The sequence below is a fragment of the Leptinotarsa decemlineata genome, unplaced genomic scaffold (genome assembly GCF_025532065.1).
Source record: "Leptinotarsa decemlineata unplaced genomic scaffold, Ldec_3_MD MMD2_tig00026328_RagTag_RagTag, whole genome shotgun sequence".
NCBI classification, from domain to species: domain Eukaryota; kingdom Metazoa; phylum Arthropoda; class Insecta; order Coleoptera; family Chrysomelidae; genus Leptinotarsa; species Leptinotarsa decemlineata.
In genome coordinates, this window is record NW_027412688.1 from 17,179,578 (window position 1) to 17,192,910 (window position 13,333).

At 36.2% G+C, this 13,333-nt stretch overlaps 1 protein-coding gene across 2 annotated transcripts in view; it reads right to left on the reverse strand.

Annotated features, from left to right (window-relative positions):
• oaf (BRICHOS-like domain-containing protein out at first) overlaps positions 1 to 13,333 on the reverse strand; it is a 421,903-nt gene that overhangs the window by 41,613 nt on the left and 366,957 nt on the right. For both annotated transcript variants that reach the window (XM_074182419.1, XM_074182418.1), the window contains one exon: positions 12,112 to 12,430. In XM_074182419.1, coding sequence (XP_074038520.1) covers positions 12,112 to 12,430 — 319 coding nt within the window. The remainder of the gene's footprint in view (positions 1 to 12,111; positions 12,431 to 13,333) is intronic.

Genomic DNA, 13,333 nt, shown 5'->3' on the forward strand with positions numbered 1-13,333 from the left:
CCAAAAGTGCTGTTTTTGTATCAGGAAGTGGTAGATGTGATATTGCGTCTGCATTTTCTTTTCCTGGTTGGTACGCTATGTCAAAATCATAGCTATTCAATGTCATGGCCCATCTGAGAAGTCTATTACTAGCAATTTTTGGTGTTTCACGGTCTTTACTGAATATTCGTTCTAGAGGCTTGTGATCTGTTAATAGTGTAAAATGTCTTCCATATAGATAATGGTGGAATTTTGTAACTGCTCACACGATTCCTAAGCTTCCTTATCTATAGTAGAATATCGGGTTTCCGCATCACTCAACGTGCGTGAAGCATAAACAATTGGTTTTAGTTGTTTATTAGGGAATTCGCGGAATAAAACTGACCCAATACCCTTCGAACTTGCATCACTTGTAACTACTACTGGCAATTCATGATTGAAATGTACCAGAGTATCTGATGAACTAAGGATATTCTTTAATTCATGGAATGATTTTTCATCAACTGTCCACTTGAATGTTGCATTGTTTTTCATGTGCCTGTATAATGGAACGCAAATAACATGTAGGTTTGGTATACAACGTCCATAATAAGTTATCGATCCCAAGAAAGATCTCAGTTCACTTAAACTTGTAGGACTTGGCATATCACTTATAGCTTCAATGCGTTCTGATGTATAATGTAATCCTTCTGCATCAATTTTGTGACCTAAAAATGTCACACAGCTTTGTAACCATTTACACTAAGACTGTTGTGTTCTAACTTCTAAACTTGTCTCAGTCGTACCATATGTAAATTCTTATTTGGTGCAGTTATCAAAATATCATCCTTATAACACACTGTTCCATCAATATCTGCTAGAAGTTGATCCGTTAAGTTTTGGAATAGAGATGGTGCAAAATTTGCCCCAAAAGGAAGTCGTTTATAACGATAAAAACCTTGGATTGTTGATATAACTGAATATTTCCTTGATTCAGGATGAACTTGCAACTGACGATATGCATCCTTCAGATCGATTTTGGAAAAGTATCGGCCTCCGCTGAGTTATGACATTATATCATCGAAACGCGGAAGAGGGTAATCATTTTTTCTCACATGAGGATTTATTGTTACTGAAAAATCCCCACAAATGCGAATACTTCCATTCGATTCAATTGTCAAAACTATGCGTGTTGCCCATTCAATAGGTGTAATAGTTGTATTGACGGGTTCCAGTACATCTTCTACAACTAAACGATCCAGTTCACCCCTCACCTGTTCTTGTAAGGCTATAGGAACTGGTCTTGGTCTAACTGCTTTCAGTACATCATTTTCTTTCATGTGTATCTTAACTAAGTGTTCACGAACTGCTCCAATTTGTCCATTAAATAAATCACTAAATTCCTCAAGTATAGCTTCAAGTTCTGAAACGTAATTAACGTTAACTTCTATATCCGATATGAGAGATGAATTTAGTGTCCGATTTTCGAGTGGTTGAATTGTTTCTGTGTTTTTTCTTTCTTTAATTTGGCATAACTTGACTCCTGATGTAAGAGGTATGTTAAAAGCAAGACACCAATCGAGACCAAATAAAGAATTGTCGTTTGTTTCGGTTACGTAAAGAGATAGTATTTTTGGTTGACAATTGAAAAATTCAACTTCTACTCTTGCCTTCCCATGTGTTTTGATTTCCATGTCTGTATACGCCACTAAGTTTTCAGTTTGTTTAAGAGACGAACTGCCGATCTGTTTCCACAGCTGTTAAGCACACACGGAATGTGCAGCGCCTGGATCAAATAGGATCAGTTTCTGTTTCTTCTAACGAATCATCCAAAGCACAGGTCAAACTGCCCTCTGTGTCCTCTGAATCTGTTCTAGTCCTCTTTTTTGACAATTTTTTAGGTGATTTGATGATTTTGCGTGGGATATTAGGAGAAGCTTGAATTTTACTTTTTTAGAAATAATATTCTCCTTGGTAATCAATATTGCAGCTGATTGCTTTCCTCTTTTGTATAAAGGTACCGGAATTATAGGCACGGGAGAAAGTTCTTGTAAAAACTTGCCTGGCGTCTCCATATGTAACTCTGCGCTAGACATTTGATCAAGCAAAGATGGCAAATTGGTAGGATCTTGATTCTCTGTCAGGCTAACTGTAGTCTCATTATTTATAACTTGATCTGGTGGAGTAGAACTGCGCATTTGAGACAATGTTGGGCTCATACGTATTTCGTCATCCAAACATGCCGAAGGCTGATTATTACATGAGAGAACATGCCAAGGCTCATTAGTACGTGAGGGAGCAGGAAAAGCTTGATTACTATATGAAGGACCAGGCAATTGTAATATGTCACGCCCAACAGTGGAATCATTTTCCTAATCATTATGGGGTTGGGAATTTGAAGACAAATCAGAGATCACAAAGAAGCTGTCTGGAACAGCCGAAGGATTAAATGGATACATTCCACAAGCTCTAAACCCAGAAACAGCATTAGAGGGTGTTGCCGCTCGTATCCATGAATTACCAATCAGTTTACCAGCAACTGCACGATTTATTTTTCTATATTTATTTGCAAGCATCCAGTTTCGAGTCTCTGCTGCGAAATATGTTTTGCAGGGTTTGAAAAAGCTGCGGTCCAAAGGCTGTAAGGCTTGTGTACTGTGACTTGGCAAACAAAAAGAATTATATCATTCTTGTCTGCAGTCTCTAACATATCTGCAGAATTTGTCTGAAGCAAAAGGACTTTACCTTGAGGCTTTCGAGAAACAAAATGATGCATCAACCATTTCTGGAATAACTCCGCGTTAACATAAGCAAAGCAGACTTTTTGTTCATGTAAACATCTGATCCAGGAGGAAGTCCATCTTGGAATTCTGGCTTTCTAATTACTCCTTTTATAATAACAACCGGAGAAAGGAACTTTCCAGCGGCATTACAACAAGCTATTACCGACATCGTCTCACCCTGTTCTCCAGACGTTACAGAGTGAACTGATTTTGCACCTTTTGTAGCAATGACTTTTCCAGGGTTATTATTTAACCCGTTCTGGTTTACCTTATTCTTTTTCTGGTTTTTCATTCAAGCATGTCCCATTGTCATGCAAACTTTTGAGAAATGATTCAATGCTCCACATGCTGAGCACTTTTTATTTTTAGAAGGGCATGAGTCTCTTCTCCTGTGACGTAATTTTCTACATGATAAACAGTCTTTTTCCATGTTCAATATCAGAGTGTTATTGTATTCATTTTGTTTGAATTTATTACTTCTATCGTTACGTTCAAGAAGTTCTCGACTTGATCGTTTAAAGTCTGAAATTACTGCATTTGTATGCTTGACATCAAACTGTCCTGATAGATTCGAAAGTTGTTTCGACTGTAACGAAGCCTGTCCCAAAATAAGTGCTGTTGCTTCAATTTCTTCCAAGGTGGCTGTATTATTTGAATGTAACCTAATTCATTCCTGTTGCCAGGCCATATTGTTGATACCAATAACTAGTTGGTCTTCAAACTATCGGAAAATTCACAATTTTCTGCCAGTCCACGGAGAATATTCATAAACTGGGTAATGGTTTCACTGTCCTTTCGATAATGAAGCGCAAATGCTACCCTTTCAGACAGAATATATTTTGTTTTACCATGATATTTGTTTAGTACGTTCACGATATCGTCAAAAGATTTTGTTGTCACTTCATCTGGCTTAAAATGATCAACCAGAATCTTGAAATGTTCAGGTCCTACCTTGCTCAAAAGGAAATTACGTCGTTTCACTTCAGTGAAGAATCCTGCACTGACACCTGTCGAATATAATCCAACGCCCTTCGTGGTATTACCCAGGAAAGTAGTTGTTTTCTAATAGGTGTCAGTCCCCTAACCTACAGTGTAGGTAATTTAAGACTTGAACGAATTGTTCTTTTAGATAATTGGATTTACAGCCCGTCTCGAAATATGCCCACTCAATTTGTGAAGTTATCCAGTGCAGTTGTGGTATTGTATCAATTGGAGCTGTGAACAACTGCAATGAATTGTGCCCTTCTTTATTTTCCACGAAGCAAATTCAATATTTTACATTCATAAATGAAGATGGTATTAAGGAACTAGTAAAATTATATTATTCAATGTATTACTGTTGTTGAAGTTTTTTGAAAAGTACAAAATCGGATTAGGTATGAAATACTTCATTCCTTATCACCACTGACTGGAAAACCAAATTTCGTATCCTTTCTAAAACACCTCCCTTGCGGCAGTCATTCCTCCTTTTGGTCCATTCTATTTCATTTGATACCCAGTGATATTCGGGATAACAGGGTAGCCTTTTTCCCACGAAAGTAGGTCGTGTAACCTCATAGTAACGAGGAAAGCAAAGACACCGGGAAAATGTTTCCGTAGGGTTTAATAGTTCATGCTGGAAGCAGTCTCACTGCTGGAATCGTGAAAAGGCCCTTTTAACAACATAAACTTCTACATTTTATTTGACAGCGAATGCGAAAGCTCGTTCCACAATCATCAATTTCCATTTGGAAGGAATGCATGGATCAGTGAAGTATGCCAGAAATAGACATTGTATTGGAAGAGGAATGTTGACATTTCGGTAAAAATGAAATGATTTAATTTCAGGAGAAATGTTGTGCAGGCGGGAACGCTGGTAATTGAAAATTCCCGTATCATCATTCCTTGGGCCTCAGTGCAGGATTCTACAGAAAACTGATACTTGAAAAATATCTTCAATTACTCATGAATATCATCAACAAACTTGAAATTGTATAATATACAATAAAAAACTGAAAGTGATATTCTAACAATTGAAGAATTGTGAGTTAATATTTAACTGAGAAATGATATGAGCTAGAGGGAACAAATAAATTACACTGAGATGAATAGACAATGAATTATAAAGGTAAAACCAAAGTTATTAACAATAAATTAAGTGCCTCGAAAAAAGTGCCAAGTTTTTCAAAATGTTTCGTTTGTTGATATTCAGAATCATCATAAGCTGACGAGTGACTCATCTTATTATTTTTTCTATTCTTTTCTGATTTCCACGTCCGTAAACAAGGGACTTGTTTTTTGTATTTTCAACAATACGGAACAGAGTAGTAATTTGATGATAACCATTCATCAATCAAAAAAGATAGCCACGACCAGAAAGGTAATTGATTGAAAAATTGTGAAAATGAATACATATTAGCCTACTTAGTTTCTGATAGAACTGCAAGAATTACATGGATTACGTTTATTTTCCTGTACTTGTTGAAATACTTGGATATCAATGCAATGATACCAATCAGCAATCAGTAAGTGATCATAATTTTTGTAATATAAGAAAGGGATCTCATTGAATTGAACAGTGGAGTTCTAGGTGTGCTGAGTTGAACCTCAAAAGTATTTCTGATAAGTATCTCTCTTGGTAAAATCAAATGTGCCAAGTCACTTGAACACTTCCTGTGAACGTATCTATAGAAGAGACAGATCTCCAACCTTTCTTCGATGTTCCAGACTATTAAAGTTCCAAGTGATGTTCGCGTATCCAATCAGGCGGATGGCTGTGTTCTGGATGGAAATCAGCAGCTTCAGGATATGTTTGGGGATGGAGCTCCATACATGAGAACAATTCTTCAAAAAAGGTTTGATCTGAGATTTATAAAGCATCAAAAGTTGCTGAGATGTGTACAATTTTTGGGTTCCAAACTTTTGAGAAGCAGCTTTTGCAATTCCAGCGACACGAATATGCCAATACATATTAGTGTTCATTTGAACCCCCCAAAAAACTTATCGAAGCAGAAAGCGGAATTCTCTGACCTGACCTGACATTTTTTTTTTGAAGAAAACCGATGCCTGTTTTTGAGGCATTGAATTGAACCTGGTTACTTTCATCCCAATTCGAAGTCACTTCTAGATCCTCACTAAGATATACCATATGAAATATGTGTTTCGGCAACGGCGTATTGAATTTTACGTATTTGTGTTTTTCAGTTTGTAAATTACCCTGCGTAGCTTTTTAGTGATAAAATCAGTATACGTATTCTATTTCAAGTGTACCACCCAGATATTTGATTTTGTTCACTAGTAATAAAGGTGCCTATTTTCAAATATAATAGAAAGTGAGTCGAAACTTAGTAAATATTTAGTATATGATATGAGAGTAATATAATATGGTTTTGATGTTACAATACTAGGTATTCCGCTTTCAAACTACTCGATAATAATTTTGAAATGCATTCGGGTTATAAACTACTGCAGTGTCGTCTGCAGAATTGATATTGTACCCTAATTGAAAGATATCATTCAAATGAATATTAAATAAAATCGGCCCTAATCCAGTTTTCGCGGGAACTCCATATTCACCGAATATATCGTTTATCATCGAAATATCGTTTAGTTTAATATTGTTCAGTATCAAAATAATATAATGAATGAACATTTTTGTTCCTGAGACATATCTATGTGTGTATCCATGAAATACAGTTCTGAAATAACGAATTAAAGTAAGTGATCATATTACAATCCCCACACAGTATCGAAACTCAATGCTACTATAGAGGAAATAGATTATTTAGAACTTCCTTCAAGCAATTTATTGAAAGCGACAAAGTTCCAAACGGTAAATCCCTCAATGTGAAGAACAAGAAAACCGTTGACAGATTCCTAATTAATGGTAAATGAATTTTGCATTAGGAAATGTTATTTACCGCATATGTATGAATCGGAGCAGTTTCTCGACGGAACCCATTTACGAGTAAATTTCTGCGGTTTGAGCTAATATTTGCTCGGTCGTAAAATCAACTGAATTATTCACTGAATATAGAATGGAAAGTTCGAAGTAAGATAACAAATTAGTTCTCCTCAATATCAATGATCACTGAGTTGCAGATATATATGAAATGGGAAATTGATTCGTCAATATGATTAATTGGCTGATTGCTATTTTTCCATAGAAAAGTGGTTACAGTTATTTTTTGAAGCGGATTTCAACAGCCGCGTTATCCAACGTTCGATTCGATAGCATCGCATGAAAAATCGATTTTATACAAATCGACACATAACTACGTATAGAAATTAAGACCTTTTCAAAATCTACAAAAAGCGGCGATACTAGCAAAGCGGAAAAAATTGAATATTTTTTGACATACACTCATCACACTGAACATCTAGTGATCCACGATTAGTGATGAGAGCGAAGACTAAGATGCATAGATACTTTAGTATTTTCATAGATTCGCTTTTGTTTTGTCAAAAGCTCTCGACGCGACTGAAGAAATTAACCTAACTTTGAGTACATGTTGATATATGGAGCAAGAATCGAATTCTGTAACACTGGTTGAGTCTAGGACAAAAATGTCAAAAGCGCATCATCGAATGCAGCATTGAAACACTTTCTGAATCGATTTGATTTTAGCCAACGACTGGCTAACTATTCGCCGTCTACCGCATCCAACGGTAAAGCAGCTCTAAGCACTGGTAGCTGGTGGACTTGAGCAAGATATTTCTTTTTAAATATTTCCATTATTATTTTTTTCAATGATAAAATACAAGCACTACAGAAAAATCCTTAAGGTGCTCTCAGAGTGGTGCCTGTGCGAAAGTAGCGATTCACACTGGATTTCAATCGCTGGAGATCATATCCATTTGGAAAAACGTTCTCAGGAAGTTTATTCCACATAAACGCAGTTCTCTAGATGAAAGAGTTCTCGAACAGTAGAGTTCAAGGTGTACTGAGTTGAACCTCAAAACGATGAGCAGCCAGCAATACAATTTCAAATTCAAATGAATGTAGATATATTTTCCCCAATTTTATTTTGGTTATCAATTATTAAATTATTGTTTCTCGTTTGATTGTTTCGCTAACACCGCTACGGTGTTAGCGAAACGCATTTCGAAATTAAATTGTTTGTGAAAATTGTGTAATTATTATCATTGATTTGTTATTGCATTTTGTTTTTGGATCATTCATAGACAGTTTATTGGCGGATCACTCATCTACATTGATTGGTATGAAATTTGTTCTTCACAAATTGGCGGTATAATATGTAGTAGGCTCCATAATTGGAAGAGCTTACATTTAACAAGATTAATTATTGAATTCAATATGAAATTTTATTTATTATTTTGAGTTTCACAAATTTACGGATATGAAGACTGATACATTCACAAATTCAAAAGCTAGCAGTTTTAAAAATAATTAACATATGCGGTAATCTCCAAACTTACAAGATACCATTGAGATCTTTATTTCACTAATTATTCTGTAGAAATATCGCACACTATCATTTATTTTTCTAATGATAACACTGAAATCAACTTGACATTTGTTAAAAGAACAGGTCAATTACACAAAAGACGGAATAGTGGAGAAACCTACTACTTTTTCGAAAGTATTCAAAAACCAAATGGATGAGAGGTGAAGACAATAAGAACTGATAATGAGAAAGAAAAAACTTACAAAGAAATCGAAACTCTCCCAGAATTCAATGAAACACGACATCAGCTCACGGTGCTCTATAGGCCACAGCAAAATGGTAGGGCACAGCGATATATGAGATCTATAATCGAGATTATTACATTACAAGCTAGAAATTTGAACACAATTTTATAGGGTGAGGCTGTAAACTATTCAGTATTCATTTTAAATATGACAGGAAAAGATGCTGTAGAACGCCAAATGACCAAGGCTTTACGTATTTATATCGACACACAAAACAAGTGAGTTCTCGAGAGATGTTATGTTCATAGAGCCTGATAAAAAAGAATTAGTATATGTTTATTCCAAATATTCTACCCAAGAACCTTGCCATGCAATATTGGAAGTAGAAATTATCCAAATACCCAATATGCAAGAAACTTGAAACTGGATAGTAAAAAAATGTTAAGAAATTGTGAAATGTTTTCCATGCCCGCAGACTAGGGAATCGTGAAAACCCAGGCGAATCAATGAAAACAATTCGACAGTTCCAATGATAAGTGATGTTGAAGAAATAACTCTTTCGGAAGCCATAAAAATATAAAGTGGAAGGCTGCACTGCAGGAAGAAAACGATTTCTTGATCAAAAAAATCTTGATCAGCAAATCTACCCAACAAAAGAACACACTTATTTCTTGAATGGGTGTTGGAGACCAAGAAAAACAAAGTGAAACTTGTGATTGAAGGTTTTCTACAGGAACCTGTAATCAATTATAAAGAAATATTCAGTCCTCTGTCACAATATGATCTCATGAGACTACTTTTTGCAATAGTTGCCAGAGAAAATTATCAGTTGTTACAATTTGACGTGGAAAGAGTGTCATCACGCAGAGAAACAACTAGATAATTATGAATCTGGTAGATTCTTAAACAGGTACCTAGAAACTGAAACGAAATATTCAGTTCATTTTTGAATATTTCACCGCAATGAACCTAGCCGTATCTCGGCCAACCTTTATGTCGACGACGGACTGATGACAGGACAAGACATTTTTGAAATAGAACTGTTATTACATAAACTTTATAACACATTTCAAATAACGTTTGGTAAAGCAGGAACTCAAAAACTAATAATGAATCTACACATGTGTTAAACAAACCCTTCAGACCTGATATGATTTTTATGGTCAACTAGTTGTTGCCCGCGGCTTCGCGAGCGTAGAATTTGGTAGTTATACTACTAATCAGTAGTATGTTGCTGTATAGCAGCTGTTTCAATGTTTTGACAGAATCAGAATCAACGAACTTGGGCGTGCGCAGCATTATAGAACAGTGCTTTCAAAAAATTGTTCTACAGCGCCGTCTAGTGGCGAGTTACAGAAAAATGGATAGCCTAGAAACCTTCTCTATGAAAAATTACTTATATATGTCAAGTTTCATCACGATCGGTTGAACGATGTAGAAGTTTATCACTTACCAACCAACCAACCAACATCCATTTTTTATGTATTAGATTACTTGAGCCGTCACATGGAACATTGAAATGGTATCAAAAAAATTTTGCGTTACCCAAAAGGTACTTTTGATTGTGATTAATTTACCAAAGAAACATTGGTTTGGAGGCATACAGCGACTCAGATTCTGCTGGAAATATAGAATCAAAAAAATCAACTACCAGTTTTGTGACAAAATATTCCGGGAAAGCTATAATATGAGGTTCCAGTAGATAGGCAACGGTTACATTATCAACAGCTGGAAGTGTATGTGAATTGATGAGGACTTGTCATGCATGGGTTTATCAATTAGCAAGTGAGTAAAATTCATGGTTTTCAATAAAACGAATTTCCAACAGCAAACCTTGATTCAACAAAAATTGCGAGCAAGCTGTCGCCTCCAAAAATCTCGCCTACCGACAGTGGCGCAAAAACCCCAGTGCCGAAAACTGAACTAGGTTTTTTGAAGCTGCAAACTTAGAACAAATATAAGCAAAGACTATCACGATAAAATAATTAGGCATAAACTGTTTGCCAATCCCAACGGGTGTGGATTCTTCTCATCGGGAGCTAAAGCTGTTAATCAAAACTTTTCAATGCCGAAAATAAGTTTTCGACAATATCTCATCAGGTGAATTTTCAAATAGCTCAATACCAACAAGGCGTCTGCTCCTGATGTAGTGCCCATCATCGTACTCAAAAAGTGCACAAATGGACTAGCACCAGTATTTTGCAGAGTTTTCAACCTGTCTTACAAGGAACGGTTTTTTCCTTATTATTGGAAGATAGCTCGCGTTAAGCTTTTCTCAAAAAGGTCAAGAATAATGTTCCTAACAACTATAGACCAGTCGCTTTGTTATCAGTGATATCAAAAATCATGGAGAAAGCCGTTAACCAACATATCCTTGAATATTTGGAAGGCTTTAACATCTTGAGAGATCTTTAATTATGGCGCTCAGAAACAAAGATCAACAGGCGGCCTTCTATCGAAAAATGGAGGGTTGCTCTTGACATTCCTAAGATCTTTGACCGTATGTGGCATGAGAGTTTGCTGATCAAACTTCGATGCTATGGTTTGTCGAGTCATGTTTGTGTATGGCTCTTCAGCTTCATGAAATAATGTTCCCTACAAGTGGCCGTCGAAGAATATCTCTCAAATACTTTCACCATCAACGCTGGTGTTCCCCAGGGATCCATATTGGTTCCCACCCTCTTTGTATTATATATTAACAACTCATTGGAGAAAACGAAAAATCCAATATATTGCTTTGCTGACAACAGCACACTTGTCTTATCATTCCATTTGGATTCGAGGACATCGGCTATGGACGCACATCTTCACCAGCAGCAGGAGCTTGCTCATCTTAATGAGGATCTAGAAGTGATTTCGAATCGGGGCGAAACTAACCAGGTTTAATTCAATGCAACAAAAACCCATGCCTCGATTTCCTGCAAAAAGATTAATGTTTCTGAACTGGATTTAATAATTTCAGGACAAATAACCCCGCTTTCTGCTTCGATAAGTCAGTTGGGGGTTAAAATGGACACCAATTTGTCTTGGCACAATCATGTCGCTGAAATTGCAACTCAGCAACTTTTGATGCTTTATAAAGCTCAGATCAGGCCCACTTTGGCGTATTGTTCTCAGGTATGTTGCTCCGTCCCTAAGCATTTCCTGAAGCTGCTGGATTCCTTCCAGAAAAGACCCATCCACCTAATTGGAGACGCGAACATCACTTGCAACTTTGATAGTCTGGAACAACAAGGACAGATTGGGAATTTGTCTCTCTTCTGAAGATAATTTTACGGAAAGTATTTAAGTTACTTGGCACATTTAATTCCACCAAGAGTGGTACATATCCGAAATATGCGACGGACTCTTTTGAAGTTCACCTCAGTACACCTCGAACTTCACTGTTTGAAAGCTCGTTCATGTGAAGAACTGCGTTTATGTGGAATAAGCTTCCTGAGAACGTTTATTCAAATGGATTCAATCACCAATAATTTAAATCCATCGTGAATCGCTACTTTTGCGCCTGCACCGTTTCTAGAGGGCCTCAAGGATTTTTCTGTAGTGCTTGTGTCCTGTCCTCAAAAAAAGAAGAGTTGAGAATCGTGTCCCAAACCTTATAAAATAAAAATATCTTAGTGAAATTCAAACACCGAGTCAATCAGCAATATAACCGGTGACATTATATTATACATTATAAATATTTTGAATGGGTAAAATAGATCGATGTTGGTTTTTCACAATATTGTGAATTCTTACCTTGTGAAGCCGCCCACTTCTCGACATCTTCGTGTAGTGTGTACGTTGCCAAACCTGCCTCTGCACACAGGTCAGAAATGTGCGGCGAAATGATCCCAGCATGTTTCAGGACTACCACGTAGGTCATAGTATGGTTCAACCTACCGAGATCCTCTTCAGGTAACCGGATAGCACTGGGATTTTTTTGTCGTAATTTTGCCATAGCGTCAGAAGAAATGAAAGAGTCTTTGGAAAAATGGAATATGAAGCACATCACTTGGTACTGACTTTGACCTCGCTCCTCTTCACCCAAGACAAGAGATTTGAGCACTTGTACTTCCTGCAAGAGAAAAAGTGAATCAAAGTTGAGCATGGAAAATGCCGTAGGTAGAATCAACAAAATTCATCTGAAAATTTGCACTATTGTCAAAGGAACTACCGTGAAGTTATTGCTCATTACATATGAAAAAGTGTAAAGCAAAATATTTCAAAAAATATACCGAATCAATGAGAAGTCAAATAACTCTTATAAAAGTATGATCAAATGAAAATTTGAAATTTCTCAGAAGTATTATTATGTCACAATTCAAAATCAAAATTATCAAGTATACGGACAAGAACCTCAAGACATAATCGTGAAATTTCTGCGACTGGATATAAATGGTTATGCTCATAAAAAAATCCACAAATGAACAACCCCACTTCCAAATTAATTAGATTATTCAATCAAACTCCTTACTAATGATCACAAAACTGATATAATACAACAACTCAATTCAATGTAGTTCCTTGACCAAAATTTCAAATTTGGTGTCCTGTCGAAACGATAACAATTATGAATTACATGTGAATGTGACACCCAGGGCTTATATGATCAGTTGGACTATAAAGTAGACAATTTTCCTTCTTGCACATTCGACAACTAAATAATTTGCAGAGGAAATAATTCTTATAATTCTGATAATATGATTCTTTTGGTATTCAAGAAATATCCGGTAATGCCGTTAACGGGTTTCTCATCGACTGCTACTCCCTGCTTTCTCTTATTTGGATGACGAATTCCAAAGAATTTTTAAATGGAGTATTTTTAGAATTTCAAATTGAACAGCTCAGAGCCTTTCCAATATTTCACTAATCGCCGTCTATCTTTCATCGGGAAGGGCTCATGTTGATATTTTGAAAACTGCTGATATATCCAATATGAACTTGATACCCAACTTTTTCATAGATGCTGTTGTATATG